The sequence below is a fragment of the Rattus rattus genome, chromosome 15 (assembly GCF_011064425.1).
Source record: "Rattus rattus isolate New Zealand chromosome 15, Rrattus_CSIRO_v1, whole genome shotgun sequence".
Lineage (NCBI taxonomy): Eukaryota > Metazoa > Chordata > Mammalia > Rodentia > Muridae > Rattus > Rattus rattus.
This window is the reverse complement of record NC_046168.1, coordinates 9,815,943-9,839,712: the sequence shown is the minus strand read 5'-3', so window position 1 is coordinate 9,839,712 and position 23,770 is coordinate 9,815,943. Positions and strand designations below refer to the sequence as shown.

The 23,770-nt window shown below is 46.5% G+C and overlaps 1 protein-coding gene across 1 annotated transcript; it reads left to right on the top strand.

The window, feature by feature from the left end:
- The first annotated feature begins 16,590 nt into the window (after positions 1-16,590).
- On the top strand, positions 16,591-22,439 carry Wnt8a (Wnt family member 8A). Its single transcript, XM_032886069.1, has 6 exons — positions 16,591-16,705; positions 16,789-16,822; positions 17,107-17,245; positions 18,772-18,897; positions 19,522-19,664; positions 21,313-22,439. The coding sequence occupies exons 1-6, from the start codon at positions 16,626-16,628 to the stop codon at positions 21,868-21,870; spliced, it is 1,080 nt and encodes a 359-aa protein (XP_032741960.1). The 5' UTR covers positions 16,591-16,625; the 3' UTR covers positions 21,871-22,439.
- The last annotated feature ends 1,331 nt before the right edge of the window (positions 22,440-23,770 follow it).

Below are 23,770 nucleotides of genomic sequence, written 5' to 3'. Positions count from 1 at the left end.
ATTGTCCTTTAGAGAGAAGGCTCAGGTGAATCCCATTTGAGAAACGCTAAATTCTCTTCCTCCAGCAGCATTAGAGAGATACTTTGTAATAAATCGAAAATAGTTTGAAACTATGGATGGATGGATACATGAAAACATATCAAGCTGCTCTTCCCACTTCTGCCCGATTAAAAGTCCCGGCAGTTATAAAATAGAAATGAGCCAGGCCGTGGGCTGGATGCCGGTGAGCCTTGTGTCTGACACCCGGCCCTGAGCACGGTCAGCTTCCGCGCACTCACAGCATGCCGTCTGACATGCAGTAAAAGGGTCTTCAGGCCGAGGATTCAGCCTGGGGCCCCTGGGCAAACTCCTGAGCCTCAGGACTCTCTCCTTCCTTCCTTCCTGGTCTTCTGTTTCCCTGTGATAATCTAATCTGAGATGGGAGAGATCTCTGTCAGTGGGTGGGGTGGGGTTGGAAAGAGACCAGGATGGCAGAACGGGGTGTGTGTGTGTGTGTGTGTGTGTGTGTGTGTGTGTGTGTGTGTGTGTGTGTGTGTGTGTGTATATATGTGTGTGTGTGTGTGTGTGTGTGTGTGTGTGTGTGTGTGTGTGTGTGTGTGGGTGTGTAGGGAATGGTGTGTGTATGTGATGTGATGTATGTGTGTGTGTGTGTATAGGGTGAATATATGTGTGTGTAGTATGTTTGAGTGTGGTGTTTGTATGTGATAGTGTAGTATGTGCATGGTGTGTGTATGTGATGTACATGTGTGTATGTGTAGGGAGTGAATATGTATGTGAGTGGTGTATGTATATACCTGGTATGTGCTACGTGTGTGGGTGAATATGTGTGTGGTAAGTATGTAGGGGTGAATATGTGTGCACATGTGTGATATGTATATGTATGGTGTGTGTGGTGTACACACATTAATTTCAGGTTGCTATGTTGCTGTTCAAACATGGCTATATATTACTATGCTGTTCAGACATGGCCATGTAGTACCCTGCTGATGTTGAGACGTGTGTGTGTGTGTGTGTGTGTGTGTGTGTGTAGTAGTACCATGTTGTTATTGAGACGTGGCTATGCAGCACTGCTGAGCCTTGCTTGTACAGCACTGGCTGGCCTGGAACTCTGCATTCTCCTCCTCACCCTCCTGAACTGGGTTTACAAACATGTGCCACCACACTTAGCAGAGTCTTAGACTTTAAAACTCTCCAACTTAGGGATTGGGGATTTAGCTCAGCGGTAGAGCGCTGACCTAGCAAGCGCAAGGCCCTGGGTTCGGTCCCCAGCTCCGGAAAAAAAGAAAAAAAAAAACAAAACTCTCCAACCTTAGTTGGGGATTTAGCTCAGAAGGCCCTGGGTTCAGTCCCCAGCTCCAAAAAAAAAAAAAAAAAAGAAAAAGAAAACTCTCCAACTTTTGAAACTTAGGATGAGGAGTGGGGAGATGGCTTAGCCAGTAAAGCACTCACTGCCTAGGCTCTGAGAAAGCTAAGAGGCACAACACTTGCGGACAAGGTTACAAGGACTAGGATCTGTCAGCATGAAAACCCTGGTTTCTGACTAAAGGGGTCCCTTTAGACGGCAAGCACTACTGAGAGGCCACCAGCTTCCAGCGGCTCTGCCAGAGGTGGCAGCAGAGAGCCAGTGAGAAGCTGCAAGAGAAGTTGCAAGCTCCGGAAAACACATCCCTTCCCAGAATCCCTTAGAACACCAAGTAGTGAGAGGGCTGCCAATGAAGCTTCAGCTGAAAACATTACCTCATCAGGATGAGCCCCCATTGGCTGAATACTCCAGGCAAAGCTTGCCTTTAACCCTCTTCAATGCTATGTATGAAATCCTCCTTCCCATACTGCCTCGTTTTCAAATCAGGAAAATGGGTACCTGGGGGAACAACAGACCTTACTCTCACACTTTTCTTTTTCTTTTTTTCTTTTTATTCATTTATTATATATAAGTACACTGTAGCTGTCATCAGATACACCAGAAGAGAGGATCGGATCTCTTTACAGATGGTTGTGAGCCACCATGTGGTTGCTGGGAATTGAACTCAGGACCTCTGAAAGAGCAGTCGGGTGCTCTTAACCGCTGAGCCATCTCTCCAGCCCACTCTCACACTTTTCAATAAGTATATCATATACCACAACAGTTGTGAGGTCTGTATCCCCACCCCCACCCCCAAATTACTTGGGAACCATCTGCAGCAGATTGCTAAGTACGGGGTAGGTAGACAGAGATGATGTGAGCAAATCCTCAGATCTTTTTCTAAATTTGCAGTGGAATTGCCAGAAGGACCAAAGCCAAAAGGAACTAACAAGAATCAGAGCATTCTGAGGAGAATTCAGGGTGTTCCGGCTCCGGCTCTTGGGAGTCAGATCTCTGTCGAGTGGGTTTTGTTTTTATTATCTTGTTTGTAAAGTGTGTTCCCTGCACCCAGCCATTGGAGGATAGAGGGAGCATCCCCTGGGACTGAAATTTTGGAAAATCAAGAAAGCAGGTGACAACTGAAATCTCCCTGTCCCATTCTTTGTTTTTGAGACAGGATCTCTCTATGCAGCCCTGGCTATCCTGGAGCTCACTATGTAGACTAGGGGGGGCTCAAGCTCAGAGATCCTCTGCCTCTGCTGTTATCACCTTTCCTTTTTTTTTTAAAGATTTATTTATTTATTTATTTTATGTATAAGCACACTGTATCTTTTCAGAACACCAGACGAGGGCAAAAAGGATCTCATCCAGATTTGTGTGGGTGCTGGGAAAACTCAGGACCTCTGAAGAGCAAACTGAGATCAGCCCTAAAATTTGAGGCAGGGTCCAACCACTATGGACCTTGGGTTGGGATTTAGGTGTGTTCCACCCAGCCATCGGAGATCCTGTCTGAAATTTTAAAATCAAGGAAAGATTGGGAAGAAACAGCCTCTGGTTTTTTGTTTATTTGCTTTAACAACTAATTCTCTAAAAGTTATCCTCACAAACTGCACCCTCCATCTTTTCAGGAAACCTGCCAAAAGGCATCCAGATTTGTCCCTAGATCAGACAAAAAAAAAAAAAGAAGCTCAAAAAAAAAAAAAAAAAAAAAAAAAAAAAAAGCTGGCTGGCGAGATGACTCAGCTGGTAAAGGCGCTCGCCACCAAGCCTGACAAAACTAAGTTTGGTCCCCAGGAACTTCACGGTAGAAGAAGAGACCCCACCCTGACAGACTGCTCTCTTGCCCTCCCCCCGCACACACTGACTGATGTGTACAAGCACCCATGTCCACACACACACACATGAATAAAATGTAATACTCTTAACATCGATTACCCCTTACCTAAGAGTTAGTCTACAAACAAGAAACAAAACTCACAGACGTTAAAAATGCTGAGCTGACTAAGGAAGGTGGCCCGGCCCCATACCATAAGGAACATCTTTTCTTCTAAGTTAATTTATTAATTTACTTACTGTATCCCAGGCTGATCTCAAACTCACCACATAGCCAAGAACGAAAGCCTGATCTCCTTCCTCTACTTGCCCAGTGCCTGGTTTGTGGGACGCACCTCCGTGCCTCGTTTGTGAAGTGCCACGCATCGAACCGGTTCAGTCTGCATTCGCCCGTCTGAGCCACATCCTCAGCTCTTATATAATTTTTAAATGCCAAGATAGTGGAAGATTATCATTTGCTGTTGGTTCTATAACGATTTATGAAGCAGCAACACTTAGTGAACTGGGTTCTTCTATGATGCACACTTGAGACACCTTCCTTCACGGAACCAGGCCTGTTTCCAGCTCAGACCAGACTGCAGCCAACGGTTTCCAAACCTGTTGGTGTTCTGTGGAACCGTTTTAGGCAGAGTTCCTACAGCAGAATGACTTAATAATATAAAACAGAACTAACACTGCAATGCTCTGGAGACCACAAATCCTGCTTTGAATGGTGCCCAGTATATGCTGTGTATATATAAGAATATTACTCACCTTGGGGGTCCTGTTCTGGTGACTTGAAGACCCGTTTTCTTCAGCCCCTTCGCTCAGTCGGCTGACATGTCCCATGTGTCTGTGGCTGTGCTAATGGTGCTTATGTCGAATTGTTCATTCGGACATGGCCTCTGCTCGGACCACGCGTACAGCCGGAGGAGCTTGTTCCCGTGACAAAGCTCCTTAATAGTTTATAGCACTTGTCGCACCTTCCATGCGCTAGGGGCTTTCTTAGTCTGGAAGTTCCCAAACTTTCTCTCTTCAAAGAACTCACAGTGTCTCGGGAATTTTCCAATGGGTTTTAGGCCAAAAGAAATACTTTGACAGGGTCGGGAAGATGGCTCAGAGGGCAAAGATACTTTCGGAGTGGCTTTTGTTGTCTGCTGGCTAATTTGGGGGTTTTAGTTTATTTTTTAACCTTATGAACTGAGTGTACTCTGGGCGCCACATGCATGCCTGGTAGCGGAGGCCGGACAGTGGCATTGGCTTCCTCTGGAACTGAACCTGCAGACAGTTGTACGGCACCCTGTGGGGACTATGAGTTAAACCCAGTCCTCTTAACCGCTGAGCCAGCTCTCCAGGCCCATGGCTTGGGGTTGCTTTTTTCATTGTGTTGCTTTGCTTTTGAGACAGGGTCACACTGTATAGCCCTAGCTAGCCCTATGCTTGGCGTGATCCTCCTGCCTCTGCCCATCCCAAGCTCCAGACATATGTCACCATGACCTCTTCTAGCGCTTGCTTTTGAGGTAGGGTCTTACTATGTAGGCCACACCTCAAACTCATGGCAATCCTGTTGGCTGAGTGTTGGGGACGCAGGTGCCATCACCACACCTGGTAGACAAGACCAGGAGCCTACAGGGTGGTACAGCTGTGGACTACCTCACTGTCTTTAAGCAATTTATTTTAAAATATAATAATAGAGGGCTAGAGACATGGCTCGTGGGTAAGAGCACTTGCTGTGCTCACAGTCATCTGTGACTACACACACACACACACACACACAAATAAAAGAAAAATAAAATACAGTGGACACAGAAAATGGCATGTATGTTTACATAGGCGAGAAAGGGTCAGAGGGGGACTACATGGAGTTATAAAGCATTTTAAAACAAAATCAGGGGCTGAGGAGACAGCTCAGAGGTTAGGAGCACTGACTGCTCTTCCAGAGGTCCTAAGTTCAATTCCCAGCACACACATGGTGGCTCACAACCATCTGTGATGGGATCGAATGCCCTCTTCTGTCGTGTCTGAAGACAGCTACCATATATATATTGTAAATATATATAATAAATCTTTAAAAATATATAACAAAATCAGATCACAAAATAAACAGTGCCAACACCCCCAAAGATGCTCCTCTGGTCACAGTCCCTACCTCTTTTTAATTTAACTTTATTTTTTAAGATTCAGATATGTAGCCAAGCGGTGGTGGCATATATCTTTAATCCCAGCTCTTGCGTGTCAGAGGCAGTGGATCTCTGAGTTCTAGCCCAGCCTGGTCTACAGACTGAGTTCCAGGACAGCCAGGGCTACACAGAGAAACCCTGTCTTGGAAAACAAAACCAAACCAAAGCAAAACTAAAGAACCAGATATGCATGGTTGTGTTCTTGGATGCAGATGCTTGATGAGGCCCGAAGGGGTCAGCAGTGGAACTGGAATTGCAGAAAGTTGTGAACCACTCAGTGTGGATGCTGGGGACCAAGGCTAGGTCCCTGGAAGAGCAGTACATGTTCTTTTTTTTTTTTTTTTTTTTTTTTTAATAGATTATTTTTATTTTTTATTTTTTTTGGTTCTTTTTTTTTGGAGGCTGGGGATCGACATGGGCCTTCCCCCTGGCAAGCCCAGCCCCAACCCTGCAGTACATTTCTTAACCACTGAGCCATCTCTCCAGCCCTCTCTCCCTCTGTCCTCCCAGATCGCCAGTATGCTGGGCTTTCATGATCATCATTCTTCATTGGCCTTTGTAGCCTTACTGACTAGTCACACGTCCACAAATACTATCCGGCTTAAGCAAGAAATACTTCCCCCCAGGCATTGCCTATAGCCTCTCATTCCAGCTGTGAGACAGATGGCTCTCCTCAGACACACCTGAGGACTTCTCCCCTAGCTAAACTGCTTCTTGAGAAACTGCACGAAGGCAGGAGTGCTGGAGCGCACCCAAATTCCCAACACCTGGGACCCAGGGAGAGGCCGCACTCTCAACACTGCAAGGCCAGGCCCAGTGAGGTGATTCACTCCTTTATTCCCAGCACACAGGAGGCAGAGGCAGGTGGCTCTGAGTTCCAGGCCAACCTGGTTTACATGGTGTCAGCTATGTAGTGAGCTGGAGGTCAGCCTAAAAGAGTGATTCTCAGCCTGTCAAAAATATTTACCTTACAATCCATAACCCTAGCAAGGTTACAGTTATGGAGCTACAACGAAATAAATTTAAGGTTGTGGGTCAGCACACCATGAGGAAGTGTTTTAAAGAGCTGCAGCATCAGGAAGGTGGAGAACTGGTGGGCTAACCAAATGAGATCCTTTCTCAAAATGTGTGAGAGAGACGTATCGACACTGTATTTAGAATGTCTTTGCTATACTGTCACATCTTACTCATAATTTGACTCAGGATAGAATTCTAGGTTAAGTATTTTCATGGCTAAATCAGTCAGAGTTCCTAGAGGAACAGAACTAAGAGAGAGAGAGAGAGAGAGAGAGAGAGAGAGAGAGAGAGAGAGAGAGTTAAAATGGCTTACAGACTGCGGCCCTACTAGTTCAACGATGGCTGTCTTCTGACAGAAAGTCCAAGAATTCCGTAGTTATTCAGTCCACAAGGCAGGATGTCTCAGCTGGCCTTCAGTATACACCAGAACCCAGGGGAGAAAAAAAAAAGACTCTAATGCCACAATGAAGGAGCAGCCACGCTAGCAAGGACAATCCTGCACAGAGGAGAGAGTTTTCTTTCTCCTCTTTTACATAGGCTGTTATGAGAAGGCATGGCCCAGATCACCTCAAATGATTTAAGGTGAGTCTTCCAACCACAAATTACCCAATTATTAGGTGTGCTAAAAATGTAGTCCCCAAGAATAGCCATCAGGTGTGACTTCTTTTTTTTTTTTTTTTTTTTTTGGTCCAAATGTAGTCAGGTTGACAGCCAAGAATAGCCATCAGCCCCTCAGTGAGACTTCTTAAAAACATATGTTGGGGGTTGGGGGATTTAGTTGCATGAGACTTCTTATGTGTCCGCAAAAAAAAGAAAAAAAAAAAAAAAAAAAAAAAGACGTTTGTTTCCAGGACAGGCAGGGCTACACAGAGAAACCCTGCCTGTCAATGCCCTCCGTCACAGGTCTGCCTCTGTTCGGTCTGGTTTCTTCTATGCTGTTCTGCCCTCGTCCTGTGGACAATCAGTTCAGTCAGTGTCATTGTTAACGTTTACTCTCATTGTGAGGTAACTGCCTTCTAGCGCTACAAAAACCCACTGCCAGCACTACACTGAATAGGGGTAGACTAAACGTGTTCTCGTTCTCTCCATTCTGCTTTACACAGTGCTTGAGGGCTTAGCCAGCGCAACAGACAAGAGAAAGAAAAGGATAGAAATGTGGAAGGAAACACATTTGATTCTATATTTAAAAGATCCCAAAGCTTCCCGTGGGAAACTCTGAGAGCTGATAACTTATTGAGCCAGGGTAGAAAATCAACAAGATCAATAGTTCCACCCCACCCCCCTTCTCCTCCTCTTCTTTCTCCTCTTCTTGGGTTGAGACAGAGTCTCATGACTCACAAAGTAGCTGAGGATAACTTTGAACTTGTGATCTGTCTGTCTTTATCTCCCAAGTATTAGTGTTAGAGGCATGTGCCACAATGCCAGGCTTCTAGCAGTATCTTTTCTATACACTGATTTTTTTTTTTAATGCTTAGAAATAAGTCAGGAAAAGTACTATTTACAATAGCTTTTTAAAAACTAACTTTAAGAATGAAAAGATCGGAGAGATGGCTCAGTGGTTAAGAGCACTGACTGCGGGGTTGGGGATTTAGCTCAGTGGTAGAGCACTTGCCTAGCAAGCACGAGGCCCTGGGTTCGGTCCCCAGCTCCGAAAAAAAGAAAGAAAAAAAAAGCACTGACTGCTCTTCCAGAGGTCCTGAGTTCAATTGCTATCAACCACATGGTGGCTCACAACCATCTGTCATGGAATTTGATGCCCTCTTCTGATGTATTTGAAGACAGCGACAGTGTATTCACATACATAAAATAAATAAATAATTATCTTTTAAAAAGAATGAAAAGAGCATCGTGTGACTATTGAAAACTAAATAAAAGCCATCAGGATGGCTCAGAGGGTAAAACCTTCGCCGTGCAGGCATGGCAATCAGGTTTTACAGCAGGACACACAGAAAGGGAGGGAGGGCCAGCACTGTCTGCAGCACTGTCCCCAGACATCCACCTGTGCACAGGGGTGCCCACGGATAACACACACACGATGATACATACATTCTGAAAGCCAGAGTGATAAGATAGTTGGATAGCTGAGCAGCTAAAGATGTGTGTGTGTGTGTGTGTGTGTGTGTGTGTGTGTGTGTGTATACAAAATCTTATTTTAGTGTAAAAAGTAGGTTATTTGGGACCTGGGAAGGGGGCCTGGGGAAGTGAGGCAGAGAAAGAAAGGGGACAGAGAAGAACAGAAAAAGAGAAGAGAGAGGAAGAAGGGAAGGGGTTGTTGTGAACTTGAGGGGAGAGAGGAAGAAGAAAAGAGAAAGCTTATTTTTTTTAAAGAATTATTTATTTATTTTATGTATGTGAGTACACTGCAGCTGTCTTCATATTATTTTTAAGATTAAAAATATGCTTTCTCGGGCTTGAGAGATGGAAGAGGTTAAGAAGCATATTTTTTTTCCAGAGGTCCTGGTTCACTTCCAGAACCACACATGGGGCCTCTGTAATGCTTGATGCTCTCTGGTGTCAAGCTGCTCTACCATACATTAAATAATAAATTCCCATTAAAAAATAATATATTTTAATCTTAAAAAAAACAAACAAAACAAAAAAATAGGGGTTGGGGGCTTTAGACAGTGACAAGTGTACAGAACCTTTCTCATGGTAAATAGGCTTGCCTAGGAAGCGAGAGGCCTGGAGTTGGTCATTCCTTAAAAAAAAAAAAAAAAAAAAAAAAAATGGAAAAAAAATAATCAGAGGGGCTGAAAGATGGCTCCAAAGGTTAAAACAAACAAAAAAATATACAAAAATAAAAAAAAAATCTCAAAAAAGATTCCTCAAAATATTAAAAGGCTACACGAAGGCCCAGTCAGGACAGTAAAGACAGAGTGTACAGAACCTTTCCATTAAACAGCAGGGTCTCCAGCAAGCTGAGAGGTGGAAACGGGTTTATCGCAGTGATTCACTTCTGCATAGTGGAGTGAATGTGCGTAAGAGTCACGGGAAGCACACCAGTTTTCCAAGGAATTCTATTGATAGAAACGGTGCCAGCTTGGAATGGACTGTGGACCTTTGAAATTATGCTAACGGGAATCAGGCAGTAAACCGTGCGCCGGGTTCATGACTTTAATCCTGATGCTCCAAAGGCTGTGGAGGGAGCTGCTAATCAAAGGAGAAATTGGAATACAAATCAGAGAGACAGAGAGACAGACAGAGAGGCAGAGAGAGGCAGAGACAGAGAAAGACAGAGAGAGAGTCAGAAAGACAGAGACAGACAGAGGCAGAGACAGAGAAAGAAAGACAGAGACAGACAGAGACAGAGAGACAGAAAGACAGAGACAGACAGAGAGAGAGTCAGAAAGACAGAGACAGACAGAGAGATGGACAGAGGCAGAGACAGAGAAAGACAGAAACAGACAGAAAGTCAGAAAGACAGAGGCAGACAGAGAGACAGACAGAGGCAGAGAAAGGAAAAGACACAGAAAGAATGAGTGAGAATTGGCTCTAGGAGGGTGTCTCTTGCTTGTAGTCCCCAGCACTTAGCTGAGGTGTGACATAGGAGACTGGGGGTTCAAGGACAGCTACAGAATGAGCACTAGCCTATGCTACTTGTGGCCCTCTCTAAAAGAAAGAGAACGATCCAGGAAGGCGAACATGCAGTTCCATAAAAGATAAACTCGTTACATAAAAGCTCAAAATTACAGCTAGATGTAACCCCAGCCCTTGGGAGAGGAATTTAAGGTCATCATCAGTTAGTCGGTTACATAGCAAGTTCCAGGCTAGCCTGGGCTACATGAGACACCATGAATCAAACAACAAACAAGTAACAAAACAAAGATAAAAGATAACAGAGGTTTAGTAGCACGATTCCATATTTTCGGTTATATATGTATGAGCTAAATACAGAAATACAATTGCAACACTTGGAGGCTGAGGTAAAAGGATTACACATCACAGGGCATCCTGGGCTACATAATGAGACCTCATTTCAAAAGGCAGCAACGGGGCTGAAGAGATGGTTCAGTGGGTAAAGCAACTTCTGAACACAAGTGAGGGACCCTCTGCCTTGATTTATAAGGTGAAGTTTTTTGGTTAACAAAGCAAGATAAAAAAAAACAAAGCAAGATCACTTTTATAAGAACACATTTGTGTGGACACACATGGCCTTGATAATATTAAAATTATATTATGTATCTACAAGTACACTCCAAGCTTTTTAGGCACATTCTGCAAACTTGACTTCACCTGACTCGGACTCAGTGAAGACCCATGACCTGTCAACAAAAGCCTGTTATACCACTAAGCGCCACAAGATGGCAGACCTCACCCGGAAGTCCTCTGCTACAGCGGTTCCTCATCCAGCAGGTCGTGAGTCAGTGAGTAAGCGTCCTTCTGAGCTAAGCCCGTGACGGTGGAGTACGGGCCTGAACACAAAGGGAAATATTTTTGGAATGGAAGGATAGGTGCATTTGTGCACATGTCTCTGCAAACTACTAATCTGCCATAGTCAGCTTCATAGCCTCCTTGAAAAGCAGAAAAGGAAGGAGCTGGGTCTTGCTGCCCAGCCTGTCGACCTGAGTTGTCACGCCAGAATCCACAAGCTGCGCTCTGACCTCCACAAGCATTCTATGTCATATTGACACACACAAAAATAATCATTTAATAAGTATAAAAATTAAAAAAAAAAAAGTCAGGCGTGATGGTGCATCCCTTTAATCCAGGACCCAGAAACAGAAGGAAGTTGGTCTCTGTGAGTTAAAGGCCAGCCTTGTCTACATAGCAAGTTACAGACCAGCCAGGGCTACATAGGGAGACCCCGTTTCAAAACAAACCAGCACCACCAACCACAAAAAGCACAATTAAGGAAGAAACAACTGAACAACGTAGCAATAGGCACTTGAGAGGGCTGGAGATGTGATTGGGTCTGTAAGGTTCTTGCCTGGTGTGTGGGGAGCCTGCACCTCACACACTGCACTGGCCTGAGACCCCAGCGCTTAGGAAGTATACGCAGGTGGATCGAAGGTGCACCCTCAGCTACATAGTTGAGTTTGAGACAGCTTGGACTAGAAACCCTCTCTCTAAAAACAAAAAGTCCATCTCTAGAGAAGCAGGACAATGGGATCTGGGCTGTCTGGGCTGCAACTCACTGTGTGATCCTGGGTAAGACTCCTTTGCTGGATCTCAGCTACTCCCTGAAAAAGGGGGTTCACCAAACATGGCCATGGCCAACAAGCTTCGCACCTCTGGTCCAGCCCTCATTGACGTCAGCCCCAGTGCTTCCCCGGGACACCCCAAATCTAATCCTCCAACACTGGAGGTAGAAGAGGCTATTGGGGGGTTTGTGGCCACAATGTTTTAAGCTCTGTGAATACCTTCCAGAGGCATTTGCAGTTCCTCATTGGGTCACACTTTCTGTCCAGCATTGAATTATGGGTAGTCACACAGCTTACCCTCCATTTTACTAGACCCTGAGCCACTTGAAGCAGAGTCAGACCTAAGGCTCAGCAAGGGTTAAAATCTGGCACATATATGCAACAGGTAAAATTTTAAAATTGTATCTGCTGGTTTATCTTGCGTGTGTGTGTAGGGTGCACAGCTGGGGGTGAGAAGACATCTTGCAGGAGTCAGCTCTCTCCTTCCACCGTGTGGGCCTGAGGATTGAACTCAGGTCGTGAGGCTTGGCAGAGGGGCCTTTATCCACTGAGCCATCCAGCCAGCTCATACTGAAGTTATTTGATGGTACTTCCGCAGGAAGTTGGACCGGTAAGACGGCTCATGCTTTTAATCTGAGTATGCTGGAGGCAGACGCAGGCGGATTTGAGGCTAACCTGGTCTACAGAGTGAGTTCCAGGGCAGCAGGGATATGTGTAGTTTTTTTTCATTCCATCTGGCAGCCTAGAGCTATAACTCTGGAGTCTCCTGGTGTGCTGCACGCGGCTTACCCGGCTCCTGAGAGTGGCCTTTTGCAGAAATGTTGTGAGAGAGTTGATATGCAGTCATTATTAAGAGGTGAGTTACAGGGAGGGGAGGGCTCAGTGGTTAAGAGCACTGGCTGCTCTTCCACAGGACACCGTCCGTGTCTAATACCTGTACGTCTATAGTTATTCACAAGGAGCCTGCAGTTCCAGTCAGTGGACCCAAAGCCCTCTTCTGGCCTCTTCAGGTACTGCATGTATGTACTGCATAAAACATGCACGCAGGCAAAGCACTCATACACAAAAATTAAGTCTGAGACTTTAAATCAAATTATAGAACCGTATCCTTAGGTTACTTTAAAACAAGGCAATGCTCGAAGTCGATCAATCCCTAAATTTTTGGTGCAGGTGTCTGTCTTTGAGCTCCCAAGGCTGTTGCTGTCCTTTGTTTCTTCTCGAGACCAACACCGTCTAACGCTTGGTTACTGTGCTCTTTCCACATCCACGATGGTAGACTTAAATCAGCCACGGTGCGACAGTTCGCGCCACGGAAACCAGCGAACGCACGCACTCCCCACAGAAGGATGGCCGTGGGGCATTCGCCATCACATCGCTACAGAAGCACTCGTGTGACTGTCATGTCGCCACCACTGCCTGTTGTCATCTCCTGCTCTGGCTCTAGACCTCTCTTCACGGATACCAGTAGCTGCATCACCACCTACAAACTCACGGGAGGGGACCTGAAATGGTGGTGCTGGCCTGTACTCCTGGTTCTTAGGATGTTAGAGCAAGAGGGTTGCAGGTTTGAGACCAGCCTTGGGGTGCAGAGCAACCTGCCTGACTACATAGTGAGACCCTGCACTCCCAAAACAGCAAAGCAGTTCCTTAGGGTAGCACATTTTGGGTTTCTCTATGTAGCCCTGGCTGTCCTGGAACTTGCTCTGTAGAGCAGCCTGGCCTTGTACTCAGAAATCTGCCTATGTCTGTCTTCCAAATGCTGGGATTAAAGGTATGTGCCACCATGTCGGGTTTGGTGGCACATGTCTTTAATCCTAGCACTTGGGAGGCAGAAACAGATCTCTGTAAGTTCAAAGCCAGCCTGGTCTACCTAGTGAGACCCTGTCTCAAACAGTAAATGAATAGCTAAACATAAAAACCATCAAAACGAACACGAATCCCTCCAAAAGTAAATGGAGAAAGACCACTGAGGTAGGACTGATGTAGTGGAGGAACAGGCACTTAGTATCCATGGAAAGACCCTGGGTTCAATCCCCAGCACCAAAGGGGTGGGGCACGAGGAAAGCAAACACACGGTTGAGATAACAGCGCTGGGATCATGACAGTAATGTGTAGGGTGGCTAGAAGTGGCTCACCACTGCTTGCTTCCTCTTTCTAAGGGACCTTTGGCAGCACAGCCCAAGGGTCTTAGGAAGACAGACCCACAGGACTTTAAAGACGTCTTAATTGTCCTCCAGGTGCCCCCTCAACGATCTATTTATTGCCCACAGCAGGGTTCAAACATGAGTAAGACACATGTGTGCTCACAGCCTACAGTCACTCCGGAATTAACATCTGTAAATCTTTTTTAAAAATAGATTTACTTGTAGGCAAAAAAAAAAAATAGATTTACTTATTTTGTTTTATGTAAGTTTGCTTGCATGCATGTATGTGTAACGCATGCATGCATGCTTGCTTTCCTTGGAGGTCAAAAGAGGGCATTGAAGCCCCTGGAACTAGGGTTCTGCTAGCTACCATATGTGTGGTAAGAATCAAACCAGGGTCCTTTGCAAGACAACACACTCCCTTAACCACCAAGCTGAGTTTCCCGCCCAAATTCTGTAAATCTTACCATGAGGGTTCGGTGTGTAGGAGAGCTGTGAGGCAGTTTTGTTCCTCACATCCTATTTCAATGATGAAAAAACTGAGTTCACATGGGTCCATTTATTAAAAAAAAAAAAAAAACAAACAACTATAAGATCTTGGGGTCTAAGAGATGGCTCAGTGATTAGGAGCACTGGCTGCCCTTCCAGAGGAGCCAAGTTCTATTCCAAGGACACCTATGACAGCGCACAAACTGTTTATAAAAGAAAATCCGGGGCTGGAGAGATGGCTCAGTGGTTAAGAGCACCAACTGCTCTTCCAGAGGTCCTGAGTTCAAATCCCAGCAACCACATGGTGGTTCACAACCTTCTGTAATGGGATCTGATGCCCTCTTCTGACTTGCAGGTGTACATGCAGGCAGAAAGCTGTATGATGTATACATAATAAATAAATAAATATTTAAAAAAAAAAAAAGAAAATCCGATGCCTTCTTCTGACCTGTAAGGGCACCAGGCACACATGTGATGCACAAACATGTGTACAGGCAAAACACTCATACACACAAAATAATTGAACAAATCTTTAATATGATTATATAAAAATAAACCATGTAATCTTTATCGAATCTGGGCAGAATCAAGCACAAAGCGTGTGCAAACATGCAGACCCTAACCGCCCACTTTCTTCTCTGCTTTCTAGAAGACAGAAGAATTTTTTTTATGTAAAGTACTCACTAAATGCCACACCCAAGGAGCACACAGAAAAATAAGACCTAGTCAGCTAGACTTGATGACACATGCCTCCAACTCTAGTATTCTAGAGGCTGAGGCAGGAGGATCACACGTTTGAGGCAGGCTTGGACTACACAGTGTATTCCGAGCCAGCCTGAGCAATAGAGAAGACCCTTCTCTACAAAACAGCACTGAGCAAAAGAACAAGACCCACCACTCACACACAGAATACAGAGCCAGGCTAAAACCCTCTCAAGGGGCAGTGGGGACCACACTGAGATGCTATTAACCATCCCCCCAGCCTAGGGAGTCACCCCAAAATCAAACCTAGTCCTAAGAAGTGAAGGTTAAAGAACAGATTTTTTTTTTTTTTTAATTAAGAAAAGTGGGGACAGAGAAAGAGCCACTGAAGCAAACTCAGATAGTTTTTCCAGGTCCCTTAAACCTGGGACATCTCTTGCCCCAGCAATCAAGCTCACCATGCAAACTGTGGCCAGGAGACGGCCTCTCATCCAGCGAGATCGCCTAGAAAAGTGAGATAGGAAAAAAAAAAAAAAAAAGCAAACCGAAAAGTCCGTTAAAAAAAAAGATTAAACATACTATAAATTATTGCACGAGATTGCTACGTGTCTCTAGACACTGTTTTTCCTAATTATCTTTTCACCGAAGGACAGTATTCACTTTGCAGACTGCCGCTGTGGCTGACCCCTACTTTGGACCCTGGGGACTCCTGAACTCCAGAGTTCCTTTGGTGTGTGGGACAGGTGAGCCCGGCGAGCTGAGATATGATCTCCACAGAGGCCGAGGCTCTTTCCTGTCCAAGCTTCCCCTGAACTAATCTTGCCTCAGCAACCCTAGGGAGGAGCTGATGTCACCCCGCCCCTCTCTAATGGTGCCTGAGTCCCATTAGAGCCCCACAAACCCTTTCCTTCCTTCGTTTTCATTTATCCAGCCGCTTTCTAAGGTACTGAGCCCACGGGCAAATCTGAAAGACAGGCTAAGTAGCTGAAACCCCGTGACAAAGCGGCATCTGGAGGCTGGGGTGTCAACAATAGAGTGTGCTTAGCAAGCAAGAGGCTCTAAGTTTGACTTGCAGTACCTTTCGTCCACAAAGTGGTGTCGGTTACAGAAATAAAGGTGGCGGTCTTTTCAGATATAGCCCTGGGTGGCACAAAGACTGGTTAAATAAGTAAGCGATTAATAAACTGGAGACTTGATCCTCAGACAGAAAAGGGAAGACGAAATAGAAATGAAGGAAATACACCAGATCTTACTTTGACAGAAAGCAGTAGAAGAAACACACAGAGATAGTCTCTGGCAGCTTCCATCCACAGCCCCCACAGTTCCATCACCTACAGTCACCAAGAGAAGAGGTAGGAGGGGGGGGGTCCATAAACCGGCCCTCTCAGAGTACAACGCGGGGGGGAAATCAGGGTGAAGGGTGTGGTCTCATTAACACATGAAGCCCTGCAGCTCCAGGGGAGAGGTGACCTGAGTTCAGGGGAAGGGCCTAGGCTGCTGGAGGCTACATAATTCTAAGCAATGGGCCCCCTCATGCAGTCAGTGACCCGGAGGGTGGGAGACCAGACCGGCTTCAGCCCCTCTCAGTCTGGGAGAGAAGGGCGTGGCCTCTTTGAAGGCTTTAGGCCGAGACCCTCCTCTCTGATCTCCATTGGGTCAGTGGCTCCCGGGGTTCTGCCAATGAGGGACAAGTGAGATGGGCTGCTGATTTTTCCCTTCTGGCTAATGCGAACTTGCCCACATAAATACCGAGAAAGGTTCTGCGGGCTCCTTACTTCTCTGCACTTGGTCCCCCGGAATGGTCAGGACCATGGGACACTTGTTTATGCTGTGGGTGGCTGCGGGCATGTGCTATACCGCTTTCGGTGCTTCTGCCTGGTAAGCCACTCCCCAGCCTTCATTCTCCACCAAGGAAGCCCCCTGCCTCACACCCGGCTCACCTCAGGTTTTCTTTTTGGTAGGTCAGTGAACAATTTCCTGATAACAGGTCCCAAGGTAGGACGGTCCTGCACCCTTCCTGCTTTTTATCCTCTGGGGTCTCTGATAGAACTCTTCTGGGGACAGGAAAAAAGACTGGGGACCTCTCACTCAGAAATCCAGCATTGTTTACTTGTGGTTGTGTTTGTGGTGCCTGCCGTTGTAGCTAGGACCTCCGATATGGAGGCCACCTCATACACCCCAGGGTGGTTTCTTACTGGGAAGCTATTTGAGCTCTGCCTCCTCCCTGACCCTACGTGACCTGTGCCCAGGGAAGCTCACAGCCCTTTTACCTGGCACAGGCATATGTGACCTACACCGCCAGCGTGGCCTTGGGTGCTCAGATGGGCATGGAAGAGTGTAAGTTCCAGTTTGCCTGGGAGCGGTGGAACTGTCCTGAGCACGCTTTCCAGTTTTCAACCCACACCAGGCCGAGAGGTGGTAAGTTCTCATCGGACCACACCTCAGGACGCTGGTCCAACGTGCGTAGGTGAAATATGTGTGCCGGCCAGGTGGAAGGCGAAAGTGACCGCCCGGGTCCTGACACAGTTTCCTTGCTGTGTCACCCTGAGCGCGGGTCTTTCCCACTCTCACAACATGGAGGTGGGGACTTCATGCTCAAAACGAGTTTTGTACCATCTATTTATTTACTAGGGGGCATGAGGCAGTGTGGGGGGTGGGAGGTGGGACTGGGGGGTGGGACTGAACTCAGGTCATCAGGCTTGACTGCAAATGCCCTGACCCACTGAGCCATCTCACAGGCCCTGGGACTATTCTGAGCGTTGACTGGCATGAACAGAAAGGAATTATTACAAATGTTATTGTAGGTTCTAATTCTTGTCTGTAGTGGTGTGATTTGCATACCCACCTTGCTCTGATTTACACGAAATGAAATAAAAACGGAGGAAGGGATCATGGAGCCCTTGAAGGAGTTACACTTGTCCCATCATCATAAAAGCCTTGTGACAAGGAAGCTGAAATTTCAGAATGAGTTTGCCTCAGGTGGTTGTGTGTGCAGCGAGTGTACCTGTGGTGTTTATCTATGTGTGATGTGTGTGTATGTGACATGTATATGTGTGTATGTGGTGTGTGTGTGTATGTGTGTGATGTGTGTAGTATGTAGGAGTGATGTATGTGCATATATATGTAAAATATGTGTATGTGACATGTATATGTGTGTGTGCATGTATATGGTGTGTGTGATGTGTGTATGTGTATGTAGTATGTAGGGGTGATGTATGTATATGTGCATGTATATGTAAAATATGTGTACGTGACATGTATATGTGTGTGTGCATGTATATGGTGTGTGTGATGTGTGTATGTGTATGTAGTATGTAGGGGTGATGTATGTATATGTGCATGTATATGTAAAATATGTGTATGTGACAAGTATATGTGTGTATGCGTATATATGTGTATGTGTGTGTATGTGTGTATGTGGTATGTGTGATGTATATATGTATATGTAGTATGTAGGGACAATATATGAATATGTGTGGGTATATGTAAAATGTGTATGTATGTATGTGTATATGTGGTGTGTGTGATGTGTGTATGTATGTGTGTGTAGTGTGTAGGGGTGATGTATGTATATGTGCATGTATAAGTAAAATATGTGTATGTGACATGTATATGTGTGTATGCGACATGTATATGTGTGTATGCATATGTGTGTGTGTGATGCTTGTGTAGTATGTAGAGGTGATGTATGTATATGTGTGTATGTAAAATATGTGTTGTATGTATGTATGTATGTATGTATGTATGTATGTATGTATACATGTGTATGTGATGTCCATTCCTGCCTGGATAAACTGAGGAGGGTGAAAGTCAGCCTGCTCTGAGGGGGAGGGATACCTTAACTAACACCGGGGGCTGGGGTGGAGGACATTGTTTTACCAAGGCCTCTGCTTTCTGCTAATGAGGATCCACATTTCTAGTCAACCCCCTGCTCCTCCCCAAAGCCACGAGAGAGACATCCTTCATCCACGCCATCCGCTCTGCTGCAGTCATGTACGCTGTCACCAAGAACTGCAGCATGGGCGACTTGGAAACCTGTGGCTGTGATGATTCAAAGAATGGGAAAGCAGGTAATAGCTTGCTCTTTGATGGGGGTGGGGAGAGGCGGGAGCTACAGAGCTGAGCACAGACTTCTAAGAAAAGCCTAGGGGCCTCAGCTCTCCCGAATCCCAGACTCTAGTCATCAATCCCCTCCCTCCTGGGAGCTCATGAATTGATGAGGGCTGAGTTTGCATCCCCAAGACTAGCAATTATAAAATGTCTCTAAAACCAAGGAGACTGGGGATGAGAAGGCTTCAAGAGTTAGAGGCCAGCCCTGGGACAAGAATAGCTTGCCTCAACCAAGGCTACCCCACTACAGACCCCTAAAGACTCAGGCCTGTCGCTGATGAGGGCAGGGGGGCTCTGATATTGTAGAGGACCAGAATGTTTGGGCTACAAAGAACCTCTGAGGTCATCACATGCCTGTTGCTGTCAGTATAGAACAACCCAGAGCTGAGAAGCACCTGGACTTTGGGAACAGGACCCCACCCACCCACTCCAAGCACCTCCATTTCCCTGTCTTACCATATGCATGGCTTTAACATGTCCTCCTTGGGCCCTTGGGAACGGTTTAGCTCTTCCCTAAACAGAACATGCCTCTTCCCTGGGGTTTAGCTGAGAGGTGTGTGCAGAATTTCTTTCCTTGTGTGTAGGTGGCCATGGCTGGATCTGGGGAGGCTGCAGCGACAATGTGGAATTCGGGGAAAAGATCTCCAGACTCTTTGTGGACAGTTTGGAGAAAGGGAAGGATGCTAGAGCCCTGATGAATCTTCACAACAACAGGGCTGGCAGGCTGGTGGGTATAGGAGTCATTCAGCTTTGACAACACCCTCACAGTCACCCAGAGCTGTCATCCAGCCATTCCAGGAAGAGCTCCAGAGCTGTCCATTCATCCCCCCCAAAGCCATTCAGGAAGAGCTAAATCCCCAACCCCTGTTTATTTATTTACTTTATGTACAGCATTCTGTCTGCATATGTGACTGCAGGCAAAGAGGGCATCAGATCTAACAGATGGGTCCACCATGTGGTTGCTGGGAATGTCTCTGGAAGACAATATAGTTGATAAACCTTAAACCTTCCATGCAGTGTGTGTGTGTGTGTGTGTTTGTGTGTTTGTGTGTATGTGCACGTGTATGCACGTGTGTGTATGTTCTCCAAAATGGGGTCTTTTTGGTAGCCCTGGCTTGCCTTGTAATTCACTATATAATCTTTGGACTCATGGTAATTCTCTTACCATAACCTCTCAAGTGCTGGGATTTTAGATGTGAGCCACAAGGCTCTAAAAGATTTTAACCACTTTAACTACATGCTAAGACAGTAATAGAGGACTAGAACTGTCCTAAAGTCTGCTGGAATTTGAGAAATTGGGACTGTAGAATCTGTTCTTCACCAAGGTTCTGGTAGGGTAACCTTGTGAACTCAAATCTGGAAGCAAGCTGGACTTACAACAAACATCAACATTTTCCTGTGAGTCTCCTCCTGGATGTTCTGCTCACCCAGGGCAGGAGAGAGGCATTTTCAAGGCAACTACATCCACTGTCTTTAGGGTAAATGGATGCAGATACCAGGAGCTCCCTTCCCTCTGAGAGGCTGTGAGGGTGAGAGGGTGGAGGAGACAGAATAGGGTGATGGGACAGGCAAGCACCACAAATAGTCCAGCTCCAAGCTTCGAGATGATACAGTAACTGTGGTAATTTTTTTTTCTTTTTTTTTTTCCGGGGCTGGGGATTGAACCCAGGGCCTTGTGCTTGCTAGGCAAGCGCTCTACCATTGAGCTAAATCCCCAACCCCAACTGTGGTAATTTTAAAAAGCGATTTATTTTTATTTTATGTACACTGGTGTTTTGCTTGCATGTGTGTTGTGTGAGGACGTCGGATACTCTGCAACTGGAGTTACAGACAGTTGTGAGCTACCATGTGGGTACTGGGAACTGAGCCTACGTCCTCTGGAAGAGCCAGGGGCCAGTGCTCTTAACTGCCGAGGCACCTCACTGGTCCCCTGAGGTTCCGATTTATTTTACAACTTATGAAGTATTTCTTTGCTTGTTCTGTTTTGGTTTTAGTTTGGGGTTCTGTGGGGTGCTGGAGCCTCAGACATATAAGCAAGTATTCTACCCTTGGGTCCCTGCTTTATCCAATACTTGTTACAACTGGGCCAAGAAACACTAAGAAGTTACAGGTTTGAACCAGGAGCCTATGTTCCTGGCTTCAGTCATCTTTCAGCACTTGGCCAGCTCCTGGTCTTTAACCCCTTAACACTGACCAGTCTCCCTGAAAAGATCTAGAACAGGGTTAGGAGTGCCCTCTCCCCAATAATCCAGTTAGGCCTCCAAAGCTAGGAAGCACAGCTCTAGAATATTCCACTTGCTTGCTAGCCGCTGGCCTCCTCCACCAAGTTATTCTTTGTCTTCTTCTTCTCCCCCTCCCTCCACCCTACCCCCAAGGCAGTGAGGGCCTCCATGAAAAGAACCTGCAAGTGTCATGGCATCTCAGGAAGCTGCAGCATCCAGACGTGTTGGCTGCAGCTGGCCGACTTCCGGCAGATGGGAAATTACCTAAAGGCCAAGTACGACCGCGCGCTGAAAATTGAGACGGATAAGCGCCAGCTCAGGGCTGGCAACAGAGCTGAAGGCCGCTGGGCTCCCACCGAGGCCTTCCTTCCCAGCGCAGAGGCTGAGCTGATCTTCTTAGAGGGGTCTCCTGACTACTGCAACCGCAATGCCAGCCTGGGCATCTACGGCACAGAGGGGCGGGAGTGCCTGCAGAACGCCCGCAGTGCTTCCCGGTGGGAGCAGCGCAGCTGTGGGCGCCTGTGCACCGAGTGTGGGCTGCAGGTGGAGGAGAGGCGAACAGAGGCCGTGAGCAGCTGCGACTGCAACTTTCAGTGGTGTTGCACGGTCAAGTGTGGCCAGTGCAGGCGTGTGGTGAACAGGTACTACTGCACACGCCCTGCAGGTAGTGCGGGGCCCCGGGGCACCACCACAAAGTCATTTGTTGCTTAGTTGCACGACAGTGGAGGTGGAGACTGAACTTCTGGTGTAGGGGGACACAGACTGGAAAACTGGGACCTCACAGAGTTGGCCTGTAGACCTTCCACGATAGGTGGGGTAGGTGGATGATGTTACAGCATCTTCTTCGCAGGGCTGAAATCGGAACCTTGTTCTCCTGGCTTGTGGACCCAGCCTTTACCACACAGTTACTCTTGGACTTGAGGAGCTTGTTAAAGACCGAGTTTGGTTTGGATGCACATCCAGAGGACCCTCAAACAATTTGTTCCATGAAGTTTCAGATACTGTTCCTTCCGCCCAGTTGTGCAGCTGGGAGTTAGAGGGAAGAGAAGCTAAAGGAAAGGAATTCTGGGGGCCAGGAGAGGTGGCTCAGTGGTTAAGAGCACTGGGTGGCCTTCCAGAGGCCTGGTTCACTTCGCAGCACCCACTTGGTGGCTGTGGGCCATCCGTACCTCCAGTTCCAGGGGATCCAATGTCCTTTTGTGGTCTCCGTGGCCACCAAGCACAAATGTGTGCAGACAGAACATTTATACATATAAAATAATAAAGTAAAACTTACATTTAAAAAGGTAAGAGTTTTGTTCCGACCTGTGAAGAAGCACCCTTCCCCACTTCTGACCCAACTGCAGGCAAGCACACAGGGGACCTGGGACGCCACCGGTTTTCTCCTACTGTGAGCTGGGTTTCTCATCTGCTTATGCACTTTGACACTCCAGCCTCCCTCCCCCCACTGCCTCCCCACGAGGCCGGAGTCAAAGTCTAGGAAAGCCAGGACCCAGGATCAGCATGGACCTTTCTACCCATAAGCCATCCCCAGATCCAAAACGACAATAAATGGACAGGTGACTAGGACTTCCCAGACAAAGTAAGTCCTAGAAGAACATTTCCCAGAGAACTAGAGGACATCTCTGCTTTGCTATTTTCCCAAATTGGAAACTCAATTTTATTTGCAATAAATACTTCTAGGGTATATCTAGATAGGACTTTTCTTCTTTTCTTTAAATATGTATTTTATGATACGTGTGTAAATGTTTTGCCTGTATGTGTGTCTATATGCTATACACATGCTATGGGGGTCAGAAGAAGAGCTGGAGTTACAGATGATTGTGAGCCACCACATGGGTGCTGAGAATTGAGCACAGGTTCAGTTATAAATGGAGGATAAGGTCAGGCTGATGCAAAATCAAAATCAAAACAAAACGAAAGTCTGGGTGTGGTGGTGCACCCCTGTAGTCCCAGGCTTCAGAGAAGCAGATCTCTGTGAGTTTGAGGCCAGCCTGGTCTACAGATAGAGTCCAGAACAACCAGGGCTCTGTTGCACAGAGAAACCTGTGTGGGGAGGGGGAGCCTAAATAAATAAATAAAACTAAACACCAAGCAGGGTGATGATGGCACACACGCCTTTAAACCCGGCACTCAGGGCTGGAGAGATGGCTCAGTGGTTAAAAGCACTGACTGCTCTTCCAAAGGTCCTGAGTTCAAATCCCAGCAACCACATGGTGGCTCACAACCATCTGTAAAGAGATCCAATGCCCTCTTCTGGTGTGTCTGAAGACAGTTATAGTGTACTTATATATAATAAATGAATAAATCTTCAAAAAAAATAAAGTAACAGGAAAAGACTGTGTGCAGGTTTGGGTGTGATTCAGAGTGAGTGAAGCAGCTTGGGAAGTGAAGAAGCCCTTTGAACTTGGGCTACGGTCAAAGTGTGTTTACTCTCCTCACTTAGATCTCCTACAGGGCGATAGGGAGGCTGTGGGTTCTGCTTCCCTCATTCACACTTTTACTTCATCTGGAAAGAGGGGGGAGAGCCCACAAAGAGCTGCCTGCCCCTTCCCCAAGCCACTGGGTTCCTAACTCTGAATTTCACAGCCGAGGGAACTCCCTGCCGGCA